The sequence below is a fragment of the Catharus ustulatus genome, chromosome 16 (assembly GCF_009819885.2).
Source record: "Catharus ustulatus isolate bCatUst1 chromosome 16, bCatUst1.pri.v2, whole genome shotgun sequence".
NCBI lineage: Eukaryota > Metazoa > Chordata > Aves > Passeriformes > Turdidae > Catharus > Catharus ustulatus.
In genome coordinates, this window is record NC_046236.1 from 2,608,244 (window position 1) to 2,628,674 (window position 20,431).

The 20,431-nt window shown below is 48.6% G+C and overlaps 1 protein-coding gene across 9 annotated transcripts in view; it reads left to right on the forward strand.

The window, feature by feature from the left end:
• The window catches only part of SLX4 (SLX4 structure-specific endonuclease subunit), a 32,327-nt gene extending 13,697 nt beyond the window's left edge, over positions 1 to 18,630 (forward strand). For 5 of the 9 annotated variants that reach the window (XM_033074040.1, XM_033074047.1, XM_033074043.1 and 2 more), the window contains 8 exons: positions 1,481 to 1,760; positions 3,035 to 3,123; positions 6,034 to 6,180; positions 7,047 to 7,216; positions 7,959 to 10,384; positions 11,306 to 11,408; positions 11,619 to 12,071; positions 12,672 to 14,013. In XM_033074040.1, coding sequence (XP_032929931.1) covers positions 1,481 to 1,760; positions 3,035 to 3,123; positions 6,034 to 6,180; positions 7,047 to 7,216; positions 7,959 to 10,384; positions 11,306 to 11,408; positions 11,619 to 12,071; positions 12,672 to 13,032 — 4,029 coding nt within the window. In that variant the 3' untranslated portion in view covers positions 13,033 to 14,013. Of the gene's footprint in view, positions 1 to 1,480; positions 1,761 to 3,034; positions 3,124 to 6,033; positions 6,181 to 7,046; positions 7,217 to 7,958; positions 10,385 to 11,286; positions 11,409 to 11,618; positions 12,072 to 12,671; positions 14,014 to 17,525 lie in introns of those variants that run through there. The other 4 variants (XM_033074042.2, XM_033074045.1, XM_033074046.1 and 1 more) reach the window with 4 other exon arrangements.
• The last annotated feature ends 1,801 nt before the right edge of the window (positions 18,631 to 20,431 follow it).

The following is a 20,431-nucleotide window of genomic DNA, read 5'->3' on the forward strand; positions in this document are numbered from 1 at the left end:
TGTGTGTGTGCCCTAGTTCTTGATAATTGCCCTGTATCCCTTCTGTTTCCTCCAAATTTTTAAAAATTTAAATTTAAATGTAATTTTAAAATTACATTTTGGAATGTATGCCAGTGATCCCCTCTCTCTGCTTACTCACTAGCCATGATCTGTTCTCCCCAGTCTTACACAGTCAAGTCTGAGAATCTTGAACTTTCATTTCTGCCTTTTGGAGAGGAGAATGAGGCTCACGTTACCATGGTTTTTGAGCTTTCAGAAAATAAAAGGGATGGGGACAGAGAGTATTGATTAAAGGGACCCCATCCTGCACATTGTGCCATTAATCTGTCCAGATTTACAGCAGCCTGACTCTTGTTTTTGTATTGAAACTTCTTTCTGGTCGTTTTTAGTGTGAACTTTGCCAGTGTCACACTCAGCAAGAACTGGGGAGAAAGATTTAAACTGAAACTTGTTATTTGCCAGCACAGAGAAGGTGGGAGTGCCTGGAGTTGTCCAGCAGAGCATTTGCACTCAGGCTTTCCCTGTGCATCCCACTGCCTCCTGGTGCATGTGAGCTTTGATCCAGCTCTCAGTTCCACTCTTTCTTTTGGTTCCACCTGGATCTACCTCTTCCAGTGCTCTGTATTTTTATAAAAAGTCCCCACAGAAACAGATGAAGCTCTTTCAGTCTCTTTTTTTCCAAGAAGGATGTAACTTCTCTTTCTTCCCTGTTTCTTCTCTTGAAGAAGTATTTGGTGCTCAAAATCTGCTGTGCATGTTTAGGTGCTTTATTTAATACTTCTTCCCTAGTCAAAGCCCAATGTTTCTTTGGCTTGTTGCAGGTTGAGGCTGGAGAGGAGGAACTCCATTCTAGGAATTTTTGACCTTTCATTCAAGCCAAAAACTGCCAGAGAAGTTTAAAAATAAAAAGCGGGAAGGCCTTTAAAATCATGTCAAGAGTGTGTTTTTCCTCTGATTCTTTCCATTCACAGAAATGGCTGAACTATTTTTACTTAGAAATAAACAAGCAAAATTATTTTTTTGGAAATGAAGACCAAACCTGGAAAATACCCATTCCAAGGTGAAAGTTTGATTTAGTTACATGTAACTGCAAAAGCATTTCAGAACTCAGAACAGAAGCACCTGGAGAGCTTCAGCTGTGACTTTTGCCAGGAACTCCAGCTATAATGGAATATTTAGATGTTGAATTGGGAACATTTCCCCCATCCTTTCTCCCTGCTTGGCATGCTCCTGGAGAAACCAACTTTTCTGGATTTTCCATTGTAGTTTTCTTTGTTCTGTTCCAAGCTGTCTTATCTCTGGAGAGTCCTTCATAGAACTGCAGAGAGCTGTTCCTCAGAATCCCCCATACCTGGGTAATGCTCTGTGATTCTTCACAGATGTTTCAGGAATATGAAGTAGAGACTGTACTACAAACTCTGTAAATACATAAATAAGACCTAATTTATTGATGTCTTTCTTTTCCTCCTCACTTGATCAGAATAAGCCAGAGAACCTTCAGCCATCTGTGGGATCTCATCAGCCAGAAGTATCCCAGCAAACTCAGCCAGACCTCAGCTGTAAGGAACCCACTTGCACAAAGGTTGGAGGCCAAACGTCTGATGAATTCAAGCCAGGCCCTGAAGGAGATGGGCAGCTTTTATCCTCGAGCCAGAAGGACATTCAGACCCTGCAGGACCTGGTAGAGTTGGCCAGGGAAGGACTCACCCTTACTCAGTGGAACCTTGACACTGGCAATGTCCAGGCAGCGGAGCAGCCAGGTGAGTTCTGGCAGCTTTGTGAGCCCTGCCCCTGATTCCTTCAGCTACACAGAGCCAGACTGTGGCTGGGCTGAGTCAGAGCCATGGCAGCACCCACAGGTTGTTGGTGTTGATCCAAGAGGTGATATTGTGGGGGCACATTTTCCTGCAATAAGATGTAGATACAGTCAACCTGGTATTTCTGAAATGATTCATAAATCCCAGCTTTTGAGAGAATTCCTGGACAGCAGATACTAAATTTTATTTTAAAATTAAAGATATCAAAGTATTTTTCTGCCAGGTGGGAGCCTGGATGTGTTCAACAGCTGGAACAAAATCTTCATTCCTGCTTATCCTGGGCATAAAAGAGAGCTGGAGAGGGACTTTTCACAAGGACATATAGGACAAGGGGGATTGGCTTCAAACTGAAGGTGGTTTTAGATATTTTTATATTTAGATTAGATACTGGGAATAAATTTTTTCCCTGTGAGGGTGCTGAGGCCCTGCCACAGGTTTGCCCAGAGAAGCTGTGGCCACCCCTGGATCCCTGGAAGTGTCCAAGGCCAGGCTGGATGGGGCTTGGATCAGCCTAGGGTAGTGGGAGGTGTCCCTGCCCATGGCAGGGATGGAACTGGATGGGCTTTAAAGTCCCTTCCAACTCAAACCAGTCTGGGAGTCCATGATTCTACCTGGACAGCCTTTCTGTTCTGTGCACTATCTTTTCAGGTCTTGAGACAGTCGGATGAGAGAGATGCACAGGAGGGATGAGTTTGTGTTGGACATCGATTACACAAACCTGAAGTTTATCTGTGCCTACTCAGGGTTGAAAAAATACATCTGGAGTTCCTCTGTGGCAGCTCTAATGTCCCCAGTCATGGTTGCATGTGGTGCACAACTGCACATTTCAAGGGCACTGGCAGCCCTTAAAGTGCCCTGGCTCTTCAGCAGAATCTGTTGTGTCTCCTGTTCATCTGTGAAAGAGAACACAGTTCCTAAGCTCACCTGTCTGCATTTGCACTTGGCTATAATACTCCTCACTTCCCCTGCTAAACTGCAGCAAATGGTCCCTGGCCCTTTAATGTATATAAATAACAGTGAAATGGTGCTTAGGTGCCCTCAGCCTGTCACAACCCAGAGCCAAACCCTGCAAAAGGCACGAGGGAGAGGCTGAGCCTTCAGCCCAGCCAGCCTGGTCATAGCAGCTGTCACAGCAAGGATCCTCTTAGGAGTTCTTAGTTTATTCTGTCTCACAAGGAAGTTGAATGGGATTTTTGATGTTCATTTTCTTCCCTGAGGAGAAGAACTGACTGCCAGTGATCCTCCATGTAGTGGCTTTGTGCCCCCATCCAAGGAGAAGAGCCTCCTTAGGAGCAGCAGTAAAAGAGTAAGGATAACATTTTTTTTCTACTCTTCTTATATTTGTCAATAACAATTTTCAAAAACTGTTGCATTTGTGCAATTCAAAGAAGTGTGGAATATTTCCCATTCCTTTCTGTGGAAACAGAGTGGTGCTTAAGGTTCACAGTGACTTGAGGATTCATCATGGGCACAGATGAGATCAGCACACCTGGGGTGTTCCATCGGAGCCCACGAGAGCCTGGGGTTTTTCAGTACTTGTCCTGCTGATGAGAGATGATTTAAATGCCAGGGAACAGAAGGCCAGGCTGTGTGGGTTAGGAAGTTGTGTTGTAGCACTGACTGTTTGGGGGTAGGAAAGCAGGGATGCAGCTGCAGCATGTTGTGCAGTACACTGCTTTAATGCCCGGGTTATCCAGGAGAAAACAGAGCCCAGGAGAGACAGAGCTGCTGGTGCTCCCTGTGGGCTCACACACCCAGCTCTGAATGGAACACCTTCCTCCACACACTCCTGCAGTGGGAGAGGGAATTCTTGCAAGGGCTGGTTGACTTGTACTAAATCCTGGCATAAAGGCCTGGTAGATGATGGAAAGTTATGAAGGCCATGCAAGATGAGCAGTTTTTGCTGCTGATTGAGCTTTTAAAGTGTTTGGTGTAGAAAACCCTCAGCTGTGGGAGCACAGAGGATCTAGTTGGAAAATCAGTGTGTGCTCGATGGTGAGAGCTAGTAAGTCATAGATGATTTTTTAATCAAGCCTGTGGTGTTCTGTAATGTCATCATATCCCACATGCACCAGAGGATGTGTAATTTTCCGTGAATGTATGATCAGTTTTATTCAATTGAAGGTTATACAAAGTAACACTAATTAATTTTCTTACCAAGGTCATCCACTTTATCTGATGAAACTTACTGTCTTTTGTTTGATAATAAATAATCATGCCCTGAAAGGAAGTACATTTTGGTGCTAGATAAATTTGCTAGTATAACAACATACTTTCATATTGTGCTTACAGAATTAAGATAAGAGGAGACAATTTCTTGAGGTGAGAACTGGTACTAAATTTGAGCATCCCAGCTACTTGGTACAGAAAATCTGGATATTCTTTGGGGGTATTAAAAAAAACTATCCTTAGCAGCAAAGGTCTTGTTTTGCTTTTCTATTAAACCAGAAGCCTTTAACAATACAGAAACTGTTCTCACACTGCTGAAACTCAGTTGCTCCCAGCAAAACCAGTATGGTTGTTGTTTTAGAGTCTGTTTGTTTCCATTATAGTTTTCCTGAGCAAGTGAAGTGTTGTTGAAGAGCTGGATTGGCAGTGGGAGAGAAAAGTGTAACCCTGCAGAGCAGATGCACTCATTGCATTGGTGCTGTGCTGAAGAACCTTGGTCACAGCAGTGGGGTCCAGCCTCAGTGGCCTCCTCAGCAGGAGAGAATGTTCTGGTGTGTTCTCCAACACACAGCTCATACCTGCTCAGAGCTGTCCTCTGGCCAGTTTCTTTGCCTTGCACAGAGAATGGAGCAGCCAGGAGATTTCTGGCCTTGTTTAATTTCCCCATTCTTGATTGATAATTTTAGCACCAGCAGGAAAGCTGTTCTGGGCTCGCTGCCTGGAGCGTTGCATCGGGAGCCTGTGTTTGCTGGCGGCCCCGTAGCAGCCTCACAGGTATCCCACCTGCCAAGAATAAGGAAGCAAGAAGAATCAGATTAGATCCAAATTGACTTTCCTGTTTTCCCTTTGGAGATCAGTCCACAGCACTGCCACAACATGCAGAATGTTCCCTAGCCCACCTATGAAGGCTGGGAGAAGTGTTCAGTGTGTGCTGCTAATTCCTGCTGGCTGGAGCAAGTTGAAAGGCTGGCTCTCCACAGCCCACTGCTAATGTAGAAACCTGCTAAGAAAATGAAGAGCCATGTTGTTCCAGATGGAACTGCATCTCCTGCAGATGTTCCCTGGAATAAAACTTGCAGTTCCTCAGCTCTGCAGTAGGTTTGAAAAGCACAAGGTCAGTGATTCAGGTATTAACCATAAACTGGTTTCCATGTGTGGTCAGGCACTTTCTCAACCCAGCTGTGATCTGAGAGTGTTTCACACTTCCCTGAAGCACTCCAGGGCCACCTCCAAGACTGGAACACTAGGAGGGATCTGAGTCTTCAGGAGATGGCTGGGAGCAGCTCCAGAGGAGCTGTCATGCCATCCTTGCTGCCTTTGGCAGCGTACCCCAAACCTGACTTTGCTGTCACCAAAACCAGCCCAGGTAACTCAGCCCTCCCCAGAATTTTAGCCAGGAGTTCTGGAATGATAATAAAAGTTGTGTTTCTTTTTTAAAATGGAGTGGAATTTAAAAAAGAGGTTTCAGCATGCTCATAAATTCCTTTGAACTGGATGCCTATGTTAGTTTTATTCTGTGGGGGCCCCTTGTTGCAGAGCTGCTCTTCTCAGCTGTCCTTTCCAGACAGTGAAGAGAGAGAAGAAAGGCTCATTACCCCGTACTGAGTCATCCTCTTTCCCATTACCCTGATTATAGTGAATTGAGTTCAAGCCTGCTGAAGTGGAAGTTACAGTTTCCTAAAGTTGTGGTGGGAGGCAGTAGATCAGGAGGCCAGCTATAGGCTGTGGCTAGACCACAGCAGGAAACGTGCTGAGATCTGAGGGTGATAATGTGCTGTGACACAAGTACAGCAGAATACAACACAACTGCCCTTTCTCCACAATGGGCAGGCTGTGAAAAAGCAGAGAAAAACAAAGCAGGAATGTATGTTAGACTTGTCTGTTTGTCCTGTGGAAGACCTGAAGTTCATAAAGCTGATGATTATCTTCAGGAGGCAGAGGTGGTGTGTCCAGCACCGCTGAGAAACTGGGTTACTCCCTTCTTATTTTTCTGGAAAAGTGATTGACAGCTGTAACCTAACACCTTTGTGTTCCTTCTGTGTCCTAGTCCTCTCTTCAGCTGCTGGCTCAAGATTTTGGTGCCATGGTGAACAACCCCCACCTGAGTGATGTCCAGTTCCAGGTGGACAGCGGGGACGTGCTCTATGCCCACCTGTTCGTGTTGTACGCGCGGTGTCCAGCGGCAGCTCAGGCTGTGAGTGCTCCTGCCACTCCTTCTGCTCCTGCTTAGGAGAGCCCAGACTGCCCCTCCCACAGCCAGCCAGTGCCCCAAACCAGCACACAACACTTCTGGGCTTCATGGCAACTGCCTCGGGGCCTGCTGTGGTTTTTCACCTTAGGAAACCTGAATAAGTCCTGACAAAATGGTGAAAGATGTGCTGTTCACAGCTCCTGTTCAGGGAGGCTATGGGGAGTCAAGGATCCTTGCATTTCACCCATGAGCAATGAAGGAAGCTTTCAAAGTGCTTCTTGCCCTTGCATTTTTGTCCCTGTATGAGCACAGACTGCCTTGTCCATCTTGGTGTGTGCTGCCTGTCACCCAGGCTGGGAAGTGTGAGCAGGGAATAGGAAGTTTCTGGGAAGTACTTTAAAATAATCTACACAGAGGTTTTGTCACTTTTGCTTTGGAGTTCCTGCACTGACTGTGCTTTTTGCAAGGCTAGTGAAAAGAGTTCTTATGTTCCCAGTGCATTTTAGGTTGAACAGCTCCAGGCTTGCTCCTGTGCAGCTTCCAGGTAAACTCAAAACAGACCAGATGAAGCTCATACAGAGGGGTGTAGATGGAAATTTGGTTGGGAAGTAATTTGATTGCAAAATTAAGTGGAGAACTTTAAGACCACCTTTCATATGTGTGACTAAGGCAAGTAGTTAAACAAAGTTAACAGCCATAGGGTCAGGAAGGACATGGCCTGTTCCACAGGGGCTCTGCATAACTGCCCCACCTTGGCATTCTGGTCCTGGGGCTGGGCATGGGTGAATGGAAGGAGCTGATGGGAACAAGGATGAATGTAGGTGTTGTGTTGCTTTACTGGCCAACAGACTTTGCTTTCTCTGCTGCAGGTGCACAGTGAGGGGATGGTGGTGGAGGAGGATGGGGCTGCGCCGACGCAGCGGGTGCTGCTGAGCGATGTGTCAGCTGAGGCTGTGGCTGCCTTCCTGCGGTACCTCTATGCTGCTGACACCAACTTCCCTGCTGGGCTGCGGCCCCAGCTGCAGGCTCTGGCTGCCAGGTGTGTACCCTGAGCCTTTCAGCCACACAAACCCCAGTTTGAGATCTGTTGCAGTTTTAGTGGCTTACAAATTACAAGTGGTCTTTTGCTACCTCTTAAATGAAACTTGCCTGTAAGGACATCCTGCCCTCAGCTTTTCCACCTGTGTGAGAGTTTCTGTGTTCAGTACATGCTCAGCAGACTTTGGCTGAGTTTTGTCTCAGCTGATGTTGAAGATGATGAGCACAACTTCTATATGTGATTCTCACTTTGTCTGAGCAACACTTGCAGAATGTATTGGATGCTCAGGCTCTTTGTGTGTTGTGTCAGCCATGCTCTCAGTCGTGGTCCTAGGCATGCACTAAGAGCTTGAAACAGGAGCAGTTGCTGCCATATGGGTGGGACATGGTTGGGGCTTGCCAAATGTATATAGACAGGTGCCCTGTCACTCCAAAAAGCCAGGAATCTCGCACATGGCAGATATTATCCAGCCCCAGCCATTCCATGGGACTTTCCTGTTGCCTAGGGGATTTAATGTAGTCAGTGTCAAACACAGAAAAGGAAGAATGTGCCTGATACTTTCATGTGAGTGACACCTGGAAAAGGGTATTGGGAATTTTAGGAGTACACTGGATCTTGTACATCTTAGGAAACTCAACATCATCATTAAATTCCTTACAAAGCTCACAAATGTGATCTGACAGCCAAATGGTAAAGAAATACTGGAGGAGGAAATACTAATGCTACTACTGTATCCTTGCAGGTTTGGTATGAGGGAACTAATGGCAGAGTGTGAAAACAACACTGGAGAGAGCCAGGTGTCCTCGGGAGTGGATTCAGAAGATGATCTTATCTCTGTGAGGAGTGATGAAGATTGTAAGGACAGAGCTGAGAACTTCCAAGACCTCCTGAAGTCAGTATGGGTGGGTGAAGATGAGGAAGAAGTAGCTATGCTGAGCCCTGAGTGCCAGAAGGAGGATGACAGTGAGGTGGGAGAGCAAGAGCTGGAGGAAATCTATGAGTTTGCTGCAACTCAGAGAAAGATGGCTCAGGGTGAGAAAGAGGTGAGTGAGGGAACATCCTGCAGCAACTGCAGTGACACTGAGGCCATCCAAAGTACAAACCAGCAAACTGAGCAGGAAGAGGTGAAGAGACCTGAATCTGCTTCAGTAAGCAACAGCCTCAAAGATCTGAGGGACGGCAACAGTGTGGAAAGATCTAAGTGTGACTTATCTGCACAAGAAGAGAAGATCCAGAATATAAATAGGTGCAAGAGCATGAATGATCCACACACCACTATTGTGCCTCACCACAGTGAACCTCAGAAATGGGATGGAACATCCCATGGTGCTAATGAAGGAGGGGCTGTTGGGGGATGTGAGGATGTGAAGGATTCCAGGTCATCTCAGGTCTCACATGACAAGGCAGATCACTGTGAAGAGCATGTTCCTGGTTTCCAGGGTTATACTGATATAAATGACAGCTATGAACATTTATTTTCTGCCTCTCAGGGGGAGCCTTCCCCAGTGAAAGAAGTTACCAAAGAATCAGGAAAGTCCCCTAGTGAAAAACATGTTGGTCTTAATGATTCACTTCTGTTCAGCAAGTCACAAAAAGACTACTCTCCATGTAAGAATGGATTTTGTGGGAGTCCAGCTCCCCAGCCTTATGTGTCCCTTTTTCCTGCTCTTGGCTCTTCACCTGCATCTCCAAAATCAGAGGGAAAGTTTGCCAGGGAACGTGTGTCAACACCAAAGCAAAACAAAATGGAAAAATCATTCCCATCTTATGAAATACAATCCCAGAAAGCTGAGGAGCTGGTTGCTGCATCGAGAAATGAGATCACAGTTTCTCCAGCAGAGCTCCCTCACAGTGAATCAAACAAGCACTCACATGTCCCAGTGCTGTCATCACCAGGCAGGACTCAGGATGCTGCAGCTGAGGGGATCAAGGAGAGTGATGTTATTGTTTTATCTTCTTCTGATGATGAAATGGAGTTACAGCAAGGCAAGAAGTTGCCAGAGTCTGACTCTGCTCTGAAGAAAATGGAAGTCCCTGTGTACATGAAGTGTACAGACATGAAACAAGGTCCTGAGATACCAAAACCTGACTCTAACTTACCAGATCCTGAAACAGAGCAGAGATCACCCCAGGTCTCACATGGCAATGCAGACACAGAGTGTGGAAGTGGTGATGTAAAGGTGTCCCCTGTATTGCCTCTCAGCAGACAAGTAGGTGCTTGTACAGAGATCAAACAGAGTCCAAACCTGAGCCCTGGGAACAGGCTCAGTAAGGAAATGTCTCCAGGCACAGACAGCTCCTGGCTTGTGCCAGGAACACCAGTTCTGAGTAAAAGCAGAAGCTTCTCAACACAGACTCATGTCACAAGTATTGATTCTTTAAAGGGTCCAGGATCTAAACTCAGCACAAAGAACTTAGCTGCAGGTAATAGTAACCATGAAATGACTGGAAATTTATTAAAAGTTCATGAAACAACATTGTCAGACAAACATTTGGCAATGGAGAACTTGGCCAGTGGAAGGAGCCCACCCAGCAGCCCAGCAGCAGAATCCTTTTCCAAGAACCCCCTTCCAGTTTCTCCAGTAAATCCAGTTCTCCTCTCCCCTGGCCACACCAGCACAGAAAGCAAATGTGCCAGTATCTCAGGTTTACCCACGCTGGTGTCTCCATGCCAGGAGCAGCCACTAGAAGATAAAATCAATGTCAGTGTGGTTGAGCTGGAGGACAGTGACAGGGAAGTAAGTCTGCCTTCTCTGGGTAGCAGTGTCCTGCTGTGTGAGGAGCCCCCTCTCCCTGTTGATGACTGCTGGCACGTTGAGTATCTGTCACCAGCCAGAGGTGATGGCCACGGCTCCGGCCAGGTCAGCACGGCCAGCAGCCCCAGCCCTGCTCCTTGGCAGGAGCAGGGGGACAGCCCAGTCCAAGTACCAGGAATTAAGGGTAGCACCCCTCTGCAAGGAACTCCTGCTGGCAGGAGAAAAACTTTGCACTGCCCTGAGAAGAGCCCTATTGAGCCATGTTCATCAGTGAGCAGCAGAGCCAGTTACCTGGACTCCAAAATCTGGGATGACTGGAATGGAGAAGATGAACTTCCAGAGATTCTTCCTCTCTCTCAGAGGTTGGCAGCTGCAGCAGAGGCTGGTCAGACAGATCCTGTCAAGACTCCTGGTGAGAGCTTGTATTGATACTGGATTTATTGGGCTAGCTTAAACTGCTTTTATTTTAGTGATTATCTTACCTGTGATGCACTTGACACACCAAAAGGGTCTTTGGGCTTTCTGGTGCCAAGCAGTTGGCAGGGCCAAGCACAAAGAAGGTGCAGGTATTTGCTGTGGAAAAGAGCTTGTCCAAATGTGGGATTCCTGGAGTGTAGCTGTGTGTGTTTCATTGTCACCAGTCCTTTGGTAGTGACAGTACTCCTTGCAGAAGCTATGGGTTCATGGATAGAGAAAAAACAACCAAAATAGAACAAAACACAGGCTCCAGCCTGCTTGCCAGTTGATTGATGTAACTGATGTTGCAGTATCTAATTAAATACATTATTCATTATGCCATACTAAATGACTAGTTTAAGGGGTGATTAGAACACGATGTGTGAGACTGGCTGTGCTTCACAGTATCAGTAAACTGGTGTCATTAAATCAGTATGTAACTCCAGACCCCAGTAGCTTGATTTGCTCAATTTTTTATACATCAGGTCTCTGTTACAAAATTTCCTTCCTGGGAGAAGGACCGCTGCACACAATTCAGTAAACATGGTTTTTTTAAACTGCTTTCTAAATGTTGCCTGTTCTAAGCAAGCCCTGAATGGCCTCATTTTCAGATGTGACATATGTCCCAGTTTAAACTGTTTTCTCATGTAAAGTCAATGAAAACCAAGTATCCCAATTAAGGGGGTGGGGGGGGGGAAGTGCTGACTATTCTATCCAATATGAATCTGAGTAATAACTAAAGCAGCTTATAAGGAAGTATTTCCTATTAAACAATTATTAGAGAATATTAGATTTCTGCCACTAAGAGGAGAAGTTACCAGCCATTTTAAGTTCTTTTTATACTGATTGTCATCACAGTAATATCATTCTGCTCCAGAACCTTCTTGTCAGGAGAACAACATGTCCCCCAGCACTCCAGTGACACCCATGCCAGCTTATTCCATGATGGAGACCCCACAGCTGAAGAAGGAGCTGAGCAGGTGAGAATTACCTCCCCCAGGATGGCTCTTACAAGAGGAACCTGCTGGCAGGTAGTGTGAGAGAAGGGAAACCATGGTAAAGCTCCAGCCAGTTCTTTCTGAGGTCACATCACACTTTTCCAGCTGCACTTCCTGGCCTGAAGCTCTTGCTGAGCTGTGATAATGGAAGGTTCAGCATTACTGTACCTGAACTCCCACCTTCTCTTTCAGATTTGGTGTCCGTGCTCTCCCAAAACGCCAGATGGTGTGTAAGCTGAAGGAGATATTCCAGTACACTCACCGGGATGGGGACTCTGACTTTGAGGATGAAATCCCCTATTCCCAGCCCCTCCCACGGAAGTCCCCGGCCAAGCGGCCGAGGCAGCCGAAGGCAGGCGGGGCTGCGGGCGGGAGCCGCGCCAGGGCCCCGAGGGCTGCGGGCAAGAGGAAACAGCTTGCCAAGGCTTCTGCCGTGCTCCCTAGCGATGAGGCTGATGGTGCAGCCCGTGGAATAGGCTGTGCCACAGCCAAGGACAGAACTAGAGTGACACATCACCCAGACGGAGCCAAAGAGCAGGAGAGGCCATCTGTGTCCCTGACAGCTGATGGCGAGGAGCTCCCAGCATCCCAGGAGTCAGCAGGTTCTTCGGTGAATGGAAGTGACATCTCCTTTGGCTCACAGAGGTGAGACAGTGAAATCCTAGACAAAACACTCAGGGGGGCAGGGCAGAGATGAGGTAGGAATGAGGCAAACAGAGGTGAGTGTCCCTGTGGCCTACTGTGGACACCTCCTTGAGTGTGTCATGTGGTGGTCAGCACATTCCTACAAAAGAACTAGGCTTTGGATTTTCTGTCTAGTTCCCACTTAACTATTCTCTGAACATAAAAGGGATGGTTATGAGCAAGGCCCAAATCTGGTATGCCTGATCTGCAGGTTAGTGACATGGAGCACTCTGTGCTGCCTGAGAACCGGCAGCTGGAGTTGGGAGAGGACAGCACAGCACCCCTTGGCAGAACCTGCCAGGAGGAAAGGGCCAGGAGACAGAAATTCCATACAGCTCTGGGCTGGGTGAGCTGAACCAGCACTGTCCTGGCTGAGATGGGAAGTTTGCAGAAGCTCTGCCATGTTCTGCCTCATTTATTTTCTGGGTCTGGTAGTACACCATCTTTGATCCCACAGAGGGAAGTCATAGGGCTTCACCATCAGGAATCTGGAGAGCTCTGGTCCTGTCCATGTTGGCCTGTTCTTTTCTTGACCTCTGGTCTGTTTTGTCCTACTTTTAGTTCCTTTGTGAATGGATTTGAAACCTGTGCTTTTACATCTGAGGAGGAGGAAGACGAATTTCCAGCATCTCAAGCAGCAGCTCGGGAAGAAGAAAAGCTGGAGGCAGTGAGGTGCTACATCCGCTCAAACACAGCCCTGTACAACAGGATTCTCTTCTACGAGCCCATCGAGCTGGCTGATCTGCACGCAGAGCTCAAACAGAATGGCATTAAAATTTCCAAGGCAAAGCTGCTGGACTTTCTGGATTCTCAGTGCATCACATCAACCATGGCCAGAGCCCGGAAAGAGCAGGAACAGAAAAGGAAGGAGAGCAGAAAACAGAGAAGACGTTACCGAGTGAAGCCCACTCTTACCCGCTGAGAATTCTGTACGTGGAGGCCTCGCTGCCCGTTCCCAGCTGGTGCGATGGGTGGAGCACTGCTGCTCCCGTGCTCCAGCAGCAGGCGATGGGTGGAGCAATGCTGCTCCTCGTGCTCTGATCCCAGGTGCCATCCCGGAGAACGGGCCTGAGCCGCACTCCCGTTGCCGGCCCTCTGCTCCGATAGCACAAACGCCCCAAGGCTGCCCTGCCTCCAGCACACAGCTCGCCTGCAACCTCTTTTCACCCAATTTGACTCTTCTGCCTTTTCTTTCCATTTTTCTAATACATTTTAGGTCCCCAGTGTTTCTTTGTGTTGGTGCTTCCCTCAGTGACCCTTGCCAAGACCTATTCCCTGGATTTGGGCTGTGAAATGCCCAAAACCCTTCCGATTCCAGGATTCAATCCACCCTATCAAACACTGCCTGCTTACACTCCTGTGAATTCCATCTTCATTTCTTCAGCACAGTTTGCACTGCTGATTCTTGAAAAAGGGAATGCTGTGGAAATACAAGACACTTTTTTTTCTTGCTTCACTTGGCGATCTCTACTAAATCTCCTAAATTTGTGTTTCTGAAATGGCTGCAGAACAGGGCAGGAGGTTGTTCTGTTCCCTTTGTGACACCTCCCAAAAGTGCTCCTGACACCCTATGTCATGGGAAAGGCCCCAGCAGAGATGTTTGTAAGAAAATATTTAGGTGACTACTGGAACTTTGCAGCACTTCTCAAATCTTGAGCTAAACCTACTGCTTGGATCAGTCCCATTTCCAAACTGGACTGGTCCCAGTTGTAAAGTCTCTTGGACACCTGGAGAAGTCTTGGACCCTAAATTGTTGTATTTTATATAATGACCTTCAAAACAATTTCTGACTTCCGTCTCTTCTGGTAGTTCTGAGTGTGCAAAGGCTCCCTGAAAAACATGGGCACAACACAAAAAGAGGGCAGATTTCTAGGTATCTTTGTGTCTGTTGGGCAGAGGTTTGTTTTTTGGTTTTTTTTGATACAGAATTTGTTTTTTACTTACATTATATAAAATAAACCATTTAAATCCTGTCCATTCTCATATGAAACAGTAATCAAACACAGGATTGTTTAGAAAACATGAACTTTATTAAACTAGACTACTATTTCCAGCTTCAGCTACAGGGCGGGAACATTACTGGGAAGCCTATGCCTAAAAGTACAAAACTTGAACTCTTGGAAAAATTTGAACTGGGGTGGGGGGAAAGACTTCTGGGAAACCTATTTTTCCTAACAACAAAGGGGGTCCTAACACCTATGGGCAGGAATGTCCCAGTGCCTGGGCTTGGCACTGGTCATTCATTCCCTGCCATGTCCAGCAAGGACAGAGAGGAGCTGGGGCTGGAGAGTCCCACGGATGGCGAGAAGTGGACTCTCTTCCTCTTCTGAGTTCCAGAGCTCCTTCGCTTCTTCCCTCTGGACTCTGAGCTCTGCCGGGAGCTCAGGCGCAGGCAGCGCCTCATCAGGGCCCGGTTCTCCAGCAGCAGCTGCAGCAGCTCCTCGGAGCTGCCGTGGCCCTGGCAGCACGGCCGTGCAGAGGTCGAGGCGCTCTGGCTCTTCTCCTGCAACACAGAGCACAGGGAGCCCCATGCAGGGGCACGGGGGCCTCAGGGGGCTGAGCCCTCTGCCGCTGCCTTTGGCCTCTGGTGCACAGAGAGCCCCGGGCCTGGCTGGGCTGCCCCAGGCAGAGGCTGCAGCAACAAGAGCTCCGGCTGCCTCTGCCGGGGCTCCCTGGGGCTCAGACAGGCCCCATTGCTGCCCAGCCATGGGCTCAGCCCCTGCTCTGCCTCAGTGCCTCGGCCAAAGGGCTGCCCCACAGGCCCAGCGCCCTCGGGGCCTGCCCAGCTCTACTCCCCCAAGGGGATCTCAGCCCTGGCCCCGAACCCTCCTGCCCCAAGGCCTTGGCGGCTCCTGGCCCAGGCCCAGCTGCCCCAGCCCCTCCCTCACCTTTTCCCAGCACATCCTGAGCGCTTGGCAAAGGGCCCAGCCCAGCCAAAGGCCCTTGAAGAGCACGGCCATGGCTGCGCACAGCCACAGCAGCGCCTCCATCAGCAGCATGGCGATACTCATCGGTGCCAGCTCCTGCTCTTCCAGGGCCTCAGGAAGCACATCCCAGCTCCCTGTGTCCCCAGCAGCGTGGTTGGGAGGCTCCACTGGCTGCACCAAGAGCAGCAGCAGCATCGGGAGCGGCAGCAGCAGCCAGAGCCCCTGGCTGCACATGGTGCTGCTGAAGGCCAAGCTGTCACTGCTGAACAGGCTCTGCCCGTCCTTCCCAGCCGACTTCTGCCTGGCCTCTGGGCACGCCAACGGGCTGGGGACACTCATCAACCACCACGCTGACCCTAAAGGCTGTGATGTCACAGAATGATGGAATCAATTCAGCTGAGAGAGCCCTGGGATATTTGCAAGTCCAACCTGGGACCCAGCTCCACCATGGCAACCACATCAGGGCCATGAGTGCCACACTCAGGCTTAGCTTGAACACCTCCCGCCACAGCTGAGCTACCACCTGTTCCAATATCTGATCAGTCTTTATGGGAAGAAATTCTTTCTGATATCCAACCCAAACCTCCCCTGATTTTGGCCTGTGAAATGCTTCACCCATCCCCTTCCTGGGTTCAATCCACTCTCTCAAGCAGTGCCTGTTTACACCCCTGTGACTTCCATTTTCACTTCTGCAGGACAGCTTTTCCTGCTGATTTTTAAGGCAGGGAATGTTGTGGAAATACATACAAGGCCTGTGGTTTTAATTTAGTTCCATTTGCAATTGCTACTAACATTCCTAAATCTGTGTTTCTGAAAAAGCTGCAGAACAGGGCCCTGTGGGATCACTGAGTCCAAACCTGTTACCCACTACCACCATGGCAACCAGAGTGACCATAGTGGCCCCATGGCAGCCACAGTCTGGGACAGGGCCCTTGTCACTGAGCACCACATCCAGTCTGCCCTGGAACACCTCCCACACTGGTGACTGCCCCACCCTGGGCAGCCCATTCCAATATCTAATCATCCTTTCTGCATAGAAATTCTTTCTATTCTAAACCTCCACTGGAGCAAGTGCGGAGGGTCTGTGGTGTACAGCCCAGCTGACCTGGGATGCTTGGGATGTTGGGGAAGGGAAATGGAACTTTTCCTCTCCCACCTTCCTCACCAAGGGCAGCAAGCAACGACTCTTTTGAGGACAGGGCTTTGTTAACTGGCCTTCCAGCTAATGCTGTTCCCTCAGTGTACTTGTAGGTATTTCTCTCAAGTACACACCTCACAAGTGGAAAAGCTTCAGTCTTACTAATCCGTCTTAATTTGGGAATAAATATATCCCTTCCCAGTATTCTGCTTCTGGTTTTAGGAAAGACTTATATCCACAATCAAAGATTTTATGATCAGTTATTACATCTTACCTTCACTGGAGGTAGCATCCCAGTTCAATGGATATCAATTAAAATAATTCAAAGTACATCATGGTTTAAAACACTTTACTACATGGGGGGAAAAATGCCACATCTTTGCTGTCAGGGTTTGGAAGTGACTGCTTTGTAGATGCTTGCCTTGATGCCTCCTTATTGCTGAAGTTGACAAAATGTCATTCTAAAAGTTTCCTTAGATTATGAGGAAAGGATTTAAAAATTCTTGAAGCCTACAAAACCGCAAGAACACACCTCAAATACACTGCAAATTATGTGAATCCTGTCTCATTCTCCTGCTTCATTAATCCCTGAGCAAAGCAGGCCTGCCTGAGTTTACACTGGTGTTGCCATCTGCCAGTGCTAATGCATTGCTAAACAATTTAATTTGTAGATATTTCCCTGGATGTTATGTTCCTGAAGTGTGCTCCTACATCTTGGAAGATGCACTGTCATATATGTGTTAACAAAAAGAATCAGGTAATACAGATGAATCATTTCTATTACTTAAGAAGTAAACAGAACAGATCGAGCAACAGCCAAGCTATGTAGAACAGCTTGCTACATTTTAATTAACCTTTCAATAGCTCGGGCATTTAATTATTGAACTTCCACAGAAATCAACAGTAGCCCTAAAACATATTTCAAAGGGAAAAATAGTGGCCCAGGAGCTATACACACATCCTCCCAAGTACCCGCTTGGCTGGCAGTCTGCAAAGTGCCAGCTTCAAAGGATTAAAACTTTATTTGAGCATCCTAATTTAGACTGTTACTGTGGGATATAATGGTTATCAGTGGTCATGCCTTCAAATAAAGCAGAAAGGTGTCACTAACCTTTATTGACAACGCCATGAAATGTGAGATTAAGGCAGCATTTGTGATTCTGCTGCAGAGCCCTTTATCCCTGTGTGTCCCACGTGGCTCTGAGGGACAGCACTTTTTTTGGCACAGTAAAATGTTTTGGGTCACTCTGAACCAGGGTAGTTTAGGACCACGTTGACCTGCTTGGCACAAAATTCCTCTAGACTCCAGTAGATATTTGTGGAGTAGATGCTTCTTGGAAACGTTATCACATCAACCATGGCCAGAGCCCGGAAAGAGCAGGAACAGAAAAGGAAGGAGAGCAGAAAACAGAGAAGACGTTACCGAGTGAAGCCCACTCTTACCCGCTGAGAATTCTGTACGTGGAGGCCTCGCTGCCCGTTCCCAGCTGGTGCGATGGGTGGAGCACTGCTGCTCCCGTGCTCCAGCAGCAGGCGATGGGTGGAGCAATGCTGCTCCTCGTGCTCTGATCCCAGGTGCCATCCCGGAGAACGGGCCTGAGCCGCACTCCCGTTGCCGGCCCTCTGCTCCGATAGCACAAACGCCCCAAGGCTGCCCTGCCTCCAGCACACAGCTCGCCTGCAACCTCTTTTCACCCAATTTGACTCTTCTGCCTTTTCTTTCCATTTTTCTAATACATTTTACTCCCCAGTGTTTCTTTGTGTTGGTGCTTCCCTCAGTGACCCTTGCCAAGACCTATTCCCTGGATTTGGGCTGTGAAATGCCCAAAACCCTTCCGATTCCAGGATTCAATCCACCCTATCAAACACTGCCTGCTTACACTCCTGTGAATTCCATCTTCATTTCTTCAGCACAGTTTGCACTGCTGATTCTTGAAAAAGGGAATGCTGTGGAAATACAAGACACTTTTTTTTCTTGCTTCACTTGGCGATCTCTACTAAATCTCCTAAATTTGTGTTTCTGAAATGGCTGCAGAACAGGGCAGGAGGCTGTTCTGTTCCCTTTGTGACACCTCCCAAAAGTGCTCCTGACACCCTATGTCATGGGAAAGGCCCCAGCAGAGATGTTTGTAAGAAAATATTTAGGTGACTACTGGAACTTTGCAGCACTTCTCAAATCTTGAGCTAAACCTACTGCTTGGATCAGTCCCATTTCCAAACTGGACTGGTCCCAGTTGTAAAGTCTCTTGGACACCTGGAGAAGTCTTGGACCCTAAATTGTTGTATTTTATATAATGACCTTCAAAACAATTTCTGACTTCCGTCTCTTCTGGTAGTTCTGAGTGTGCAAAGGCTCCCTGAAAAACATGGGCACAACACAAAAAGAGGGCAGATTTCTAGGTATCTTTGTGTCTGTTGGGCAGAGGTTTGTTTTTTGGTTTTTTTTTGATACAGAATTTGTTTTTTACTTACATTATATAAAATAAACCATTTAAATCCTGTCCATTCTCATATGAAACAGTAATCAAACACAGGATTGTTTAGAAAACATGAACTTTATTAAACTAGACTACTATTTCCAGCTTCAGCTACAGGGCGGGAACATTACTGGGAAGCCTATGCCTAAAAGTACAAAACTTGAACTCTTGGAAAAATTTGAACTGGGGTGGGGGGAAAGACTTCTGGGAAACCTATTTTTCCTAACAACAAAGGGGGTCCTAACACCTATGGGCAGGAATGTCCCAGTGCCTGGGCTTGGCACTGGTCATTCATTCCCTGCCATGTCCAGCAAGGACAGAGAGGAGCTGGGGCTGGAGAGTCCCACGGATGGCGAGAAGTGGACTCACTTCCTCTTCTGAGTTCCAGAGCTCCTTCGCTTCTTCCCTCTGGACTCTGAGCTCTGCCGGGAGCTCAGGCGCAGGCAGCGCCTCATCAGGGCCCGGTTCTCCAGCAGCAGCTGCAGCAGCTCCTCGGAGCAGCCGTGGCCCTGGCAGCACGGCCGTGCAGAGGTCGAGGCGCTCTGGCTCTTCTCCTGCAACACAGAGCACAGGGAGCCCCATGCAGGGGCACGGGGGCCTCAGGGGGCTGAGCCCTCTGCCGCTGCCTTTGGCCTCTGGTGCACAGAGAGCCCCGGGCCTGGCTGGGCTGCCCCAGGCAGAGGCTGCAGCAACAAGAGCTCCGGCTGCCTCTGCCGGGGCTCCCTGGGGCTCAGCCAGGCCCCATTGCTGCCCAGCCATGGGCTCAGCCCCTGCTCTGCCTCAGTGCCTCGGCCAAAGGGCTGCCCCACAGGCCCAGCGCCCTCGGGGCCTGCCCAGCTCTACTCCCCCAAGGGGATCTCAGCCCTGGCCCCGAACCCTCCTGCCCCAAGGCCTTGGCGGCTCCTGGCCCAGGCCCAGCTGCCCCAGCCCCTCCCTCACCTCTCCCCAGCACATCCTGAGCGCTTGGCAAAGGGCCCAGCCCAGCCAAAGGCCCTTGAAGAGCACGGCCATGGCTGCGCACAGCCACAGCAGCGCCTCCACCACCAGCATGGCGATGCTCATTGGCGCCAGCTCCTGCTCTTCCAGGGCCTCAGGAAGCACATCCCAGCTCCCTGTGTCCCCAGCAGCGTGGTTGGGAGGCTCCACTGGCTGCACCAAGAGCAGCAGCAGCATCGGGAGCGGCAGCAGCAGCCAGAGCCCCTGGCTGCACATGGTGCTGCTGAAGGCCAAGCTGTCACTGCTGAACAGGCTCTGCCCGTCCTTCCCAGCCGACTTCTGCCTGGCCTCTGGGCACACCAACGGGCTGGGGACACTCATCAACCACCACGCTGACCCTAAAGGCTGTGATGTCACAGAATGATGGAATCAATTCAGCTGAGAGAGCCCTGGGATATTTGCAAGTCCAACCTGGGACCCAGCTCCACCATGGCAACCACATCAGGGCCATGAGTGCCACACTCAGGCTTAGCTTGAACACCTCCCGCCACAGCTGAGCTACCACCTGTTCCAATATCTGATCAGTCTTTATGGGAAGAAATTCTTTCTGATATCCAACCCAAACCTCCCCTGATTTTGGCCTGTGAAATGCTTCACCCATCCCCTTCCTGGGTTCAATCCACTCTCTCAAGCAGTGCCTGTTTACACCCCTGTGACTTCCATTTTCACTTCTGCAGGACAGCTTTTCCTGCTGATTTTTAAGGCAGGGAATGTTGTGGAAATACATACAAGGCCTGTGGTTTTAATTTACTTCCCTTTGCAATTGCTACTAACATTCCTAAA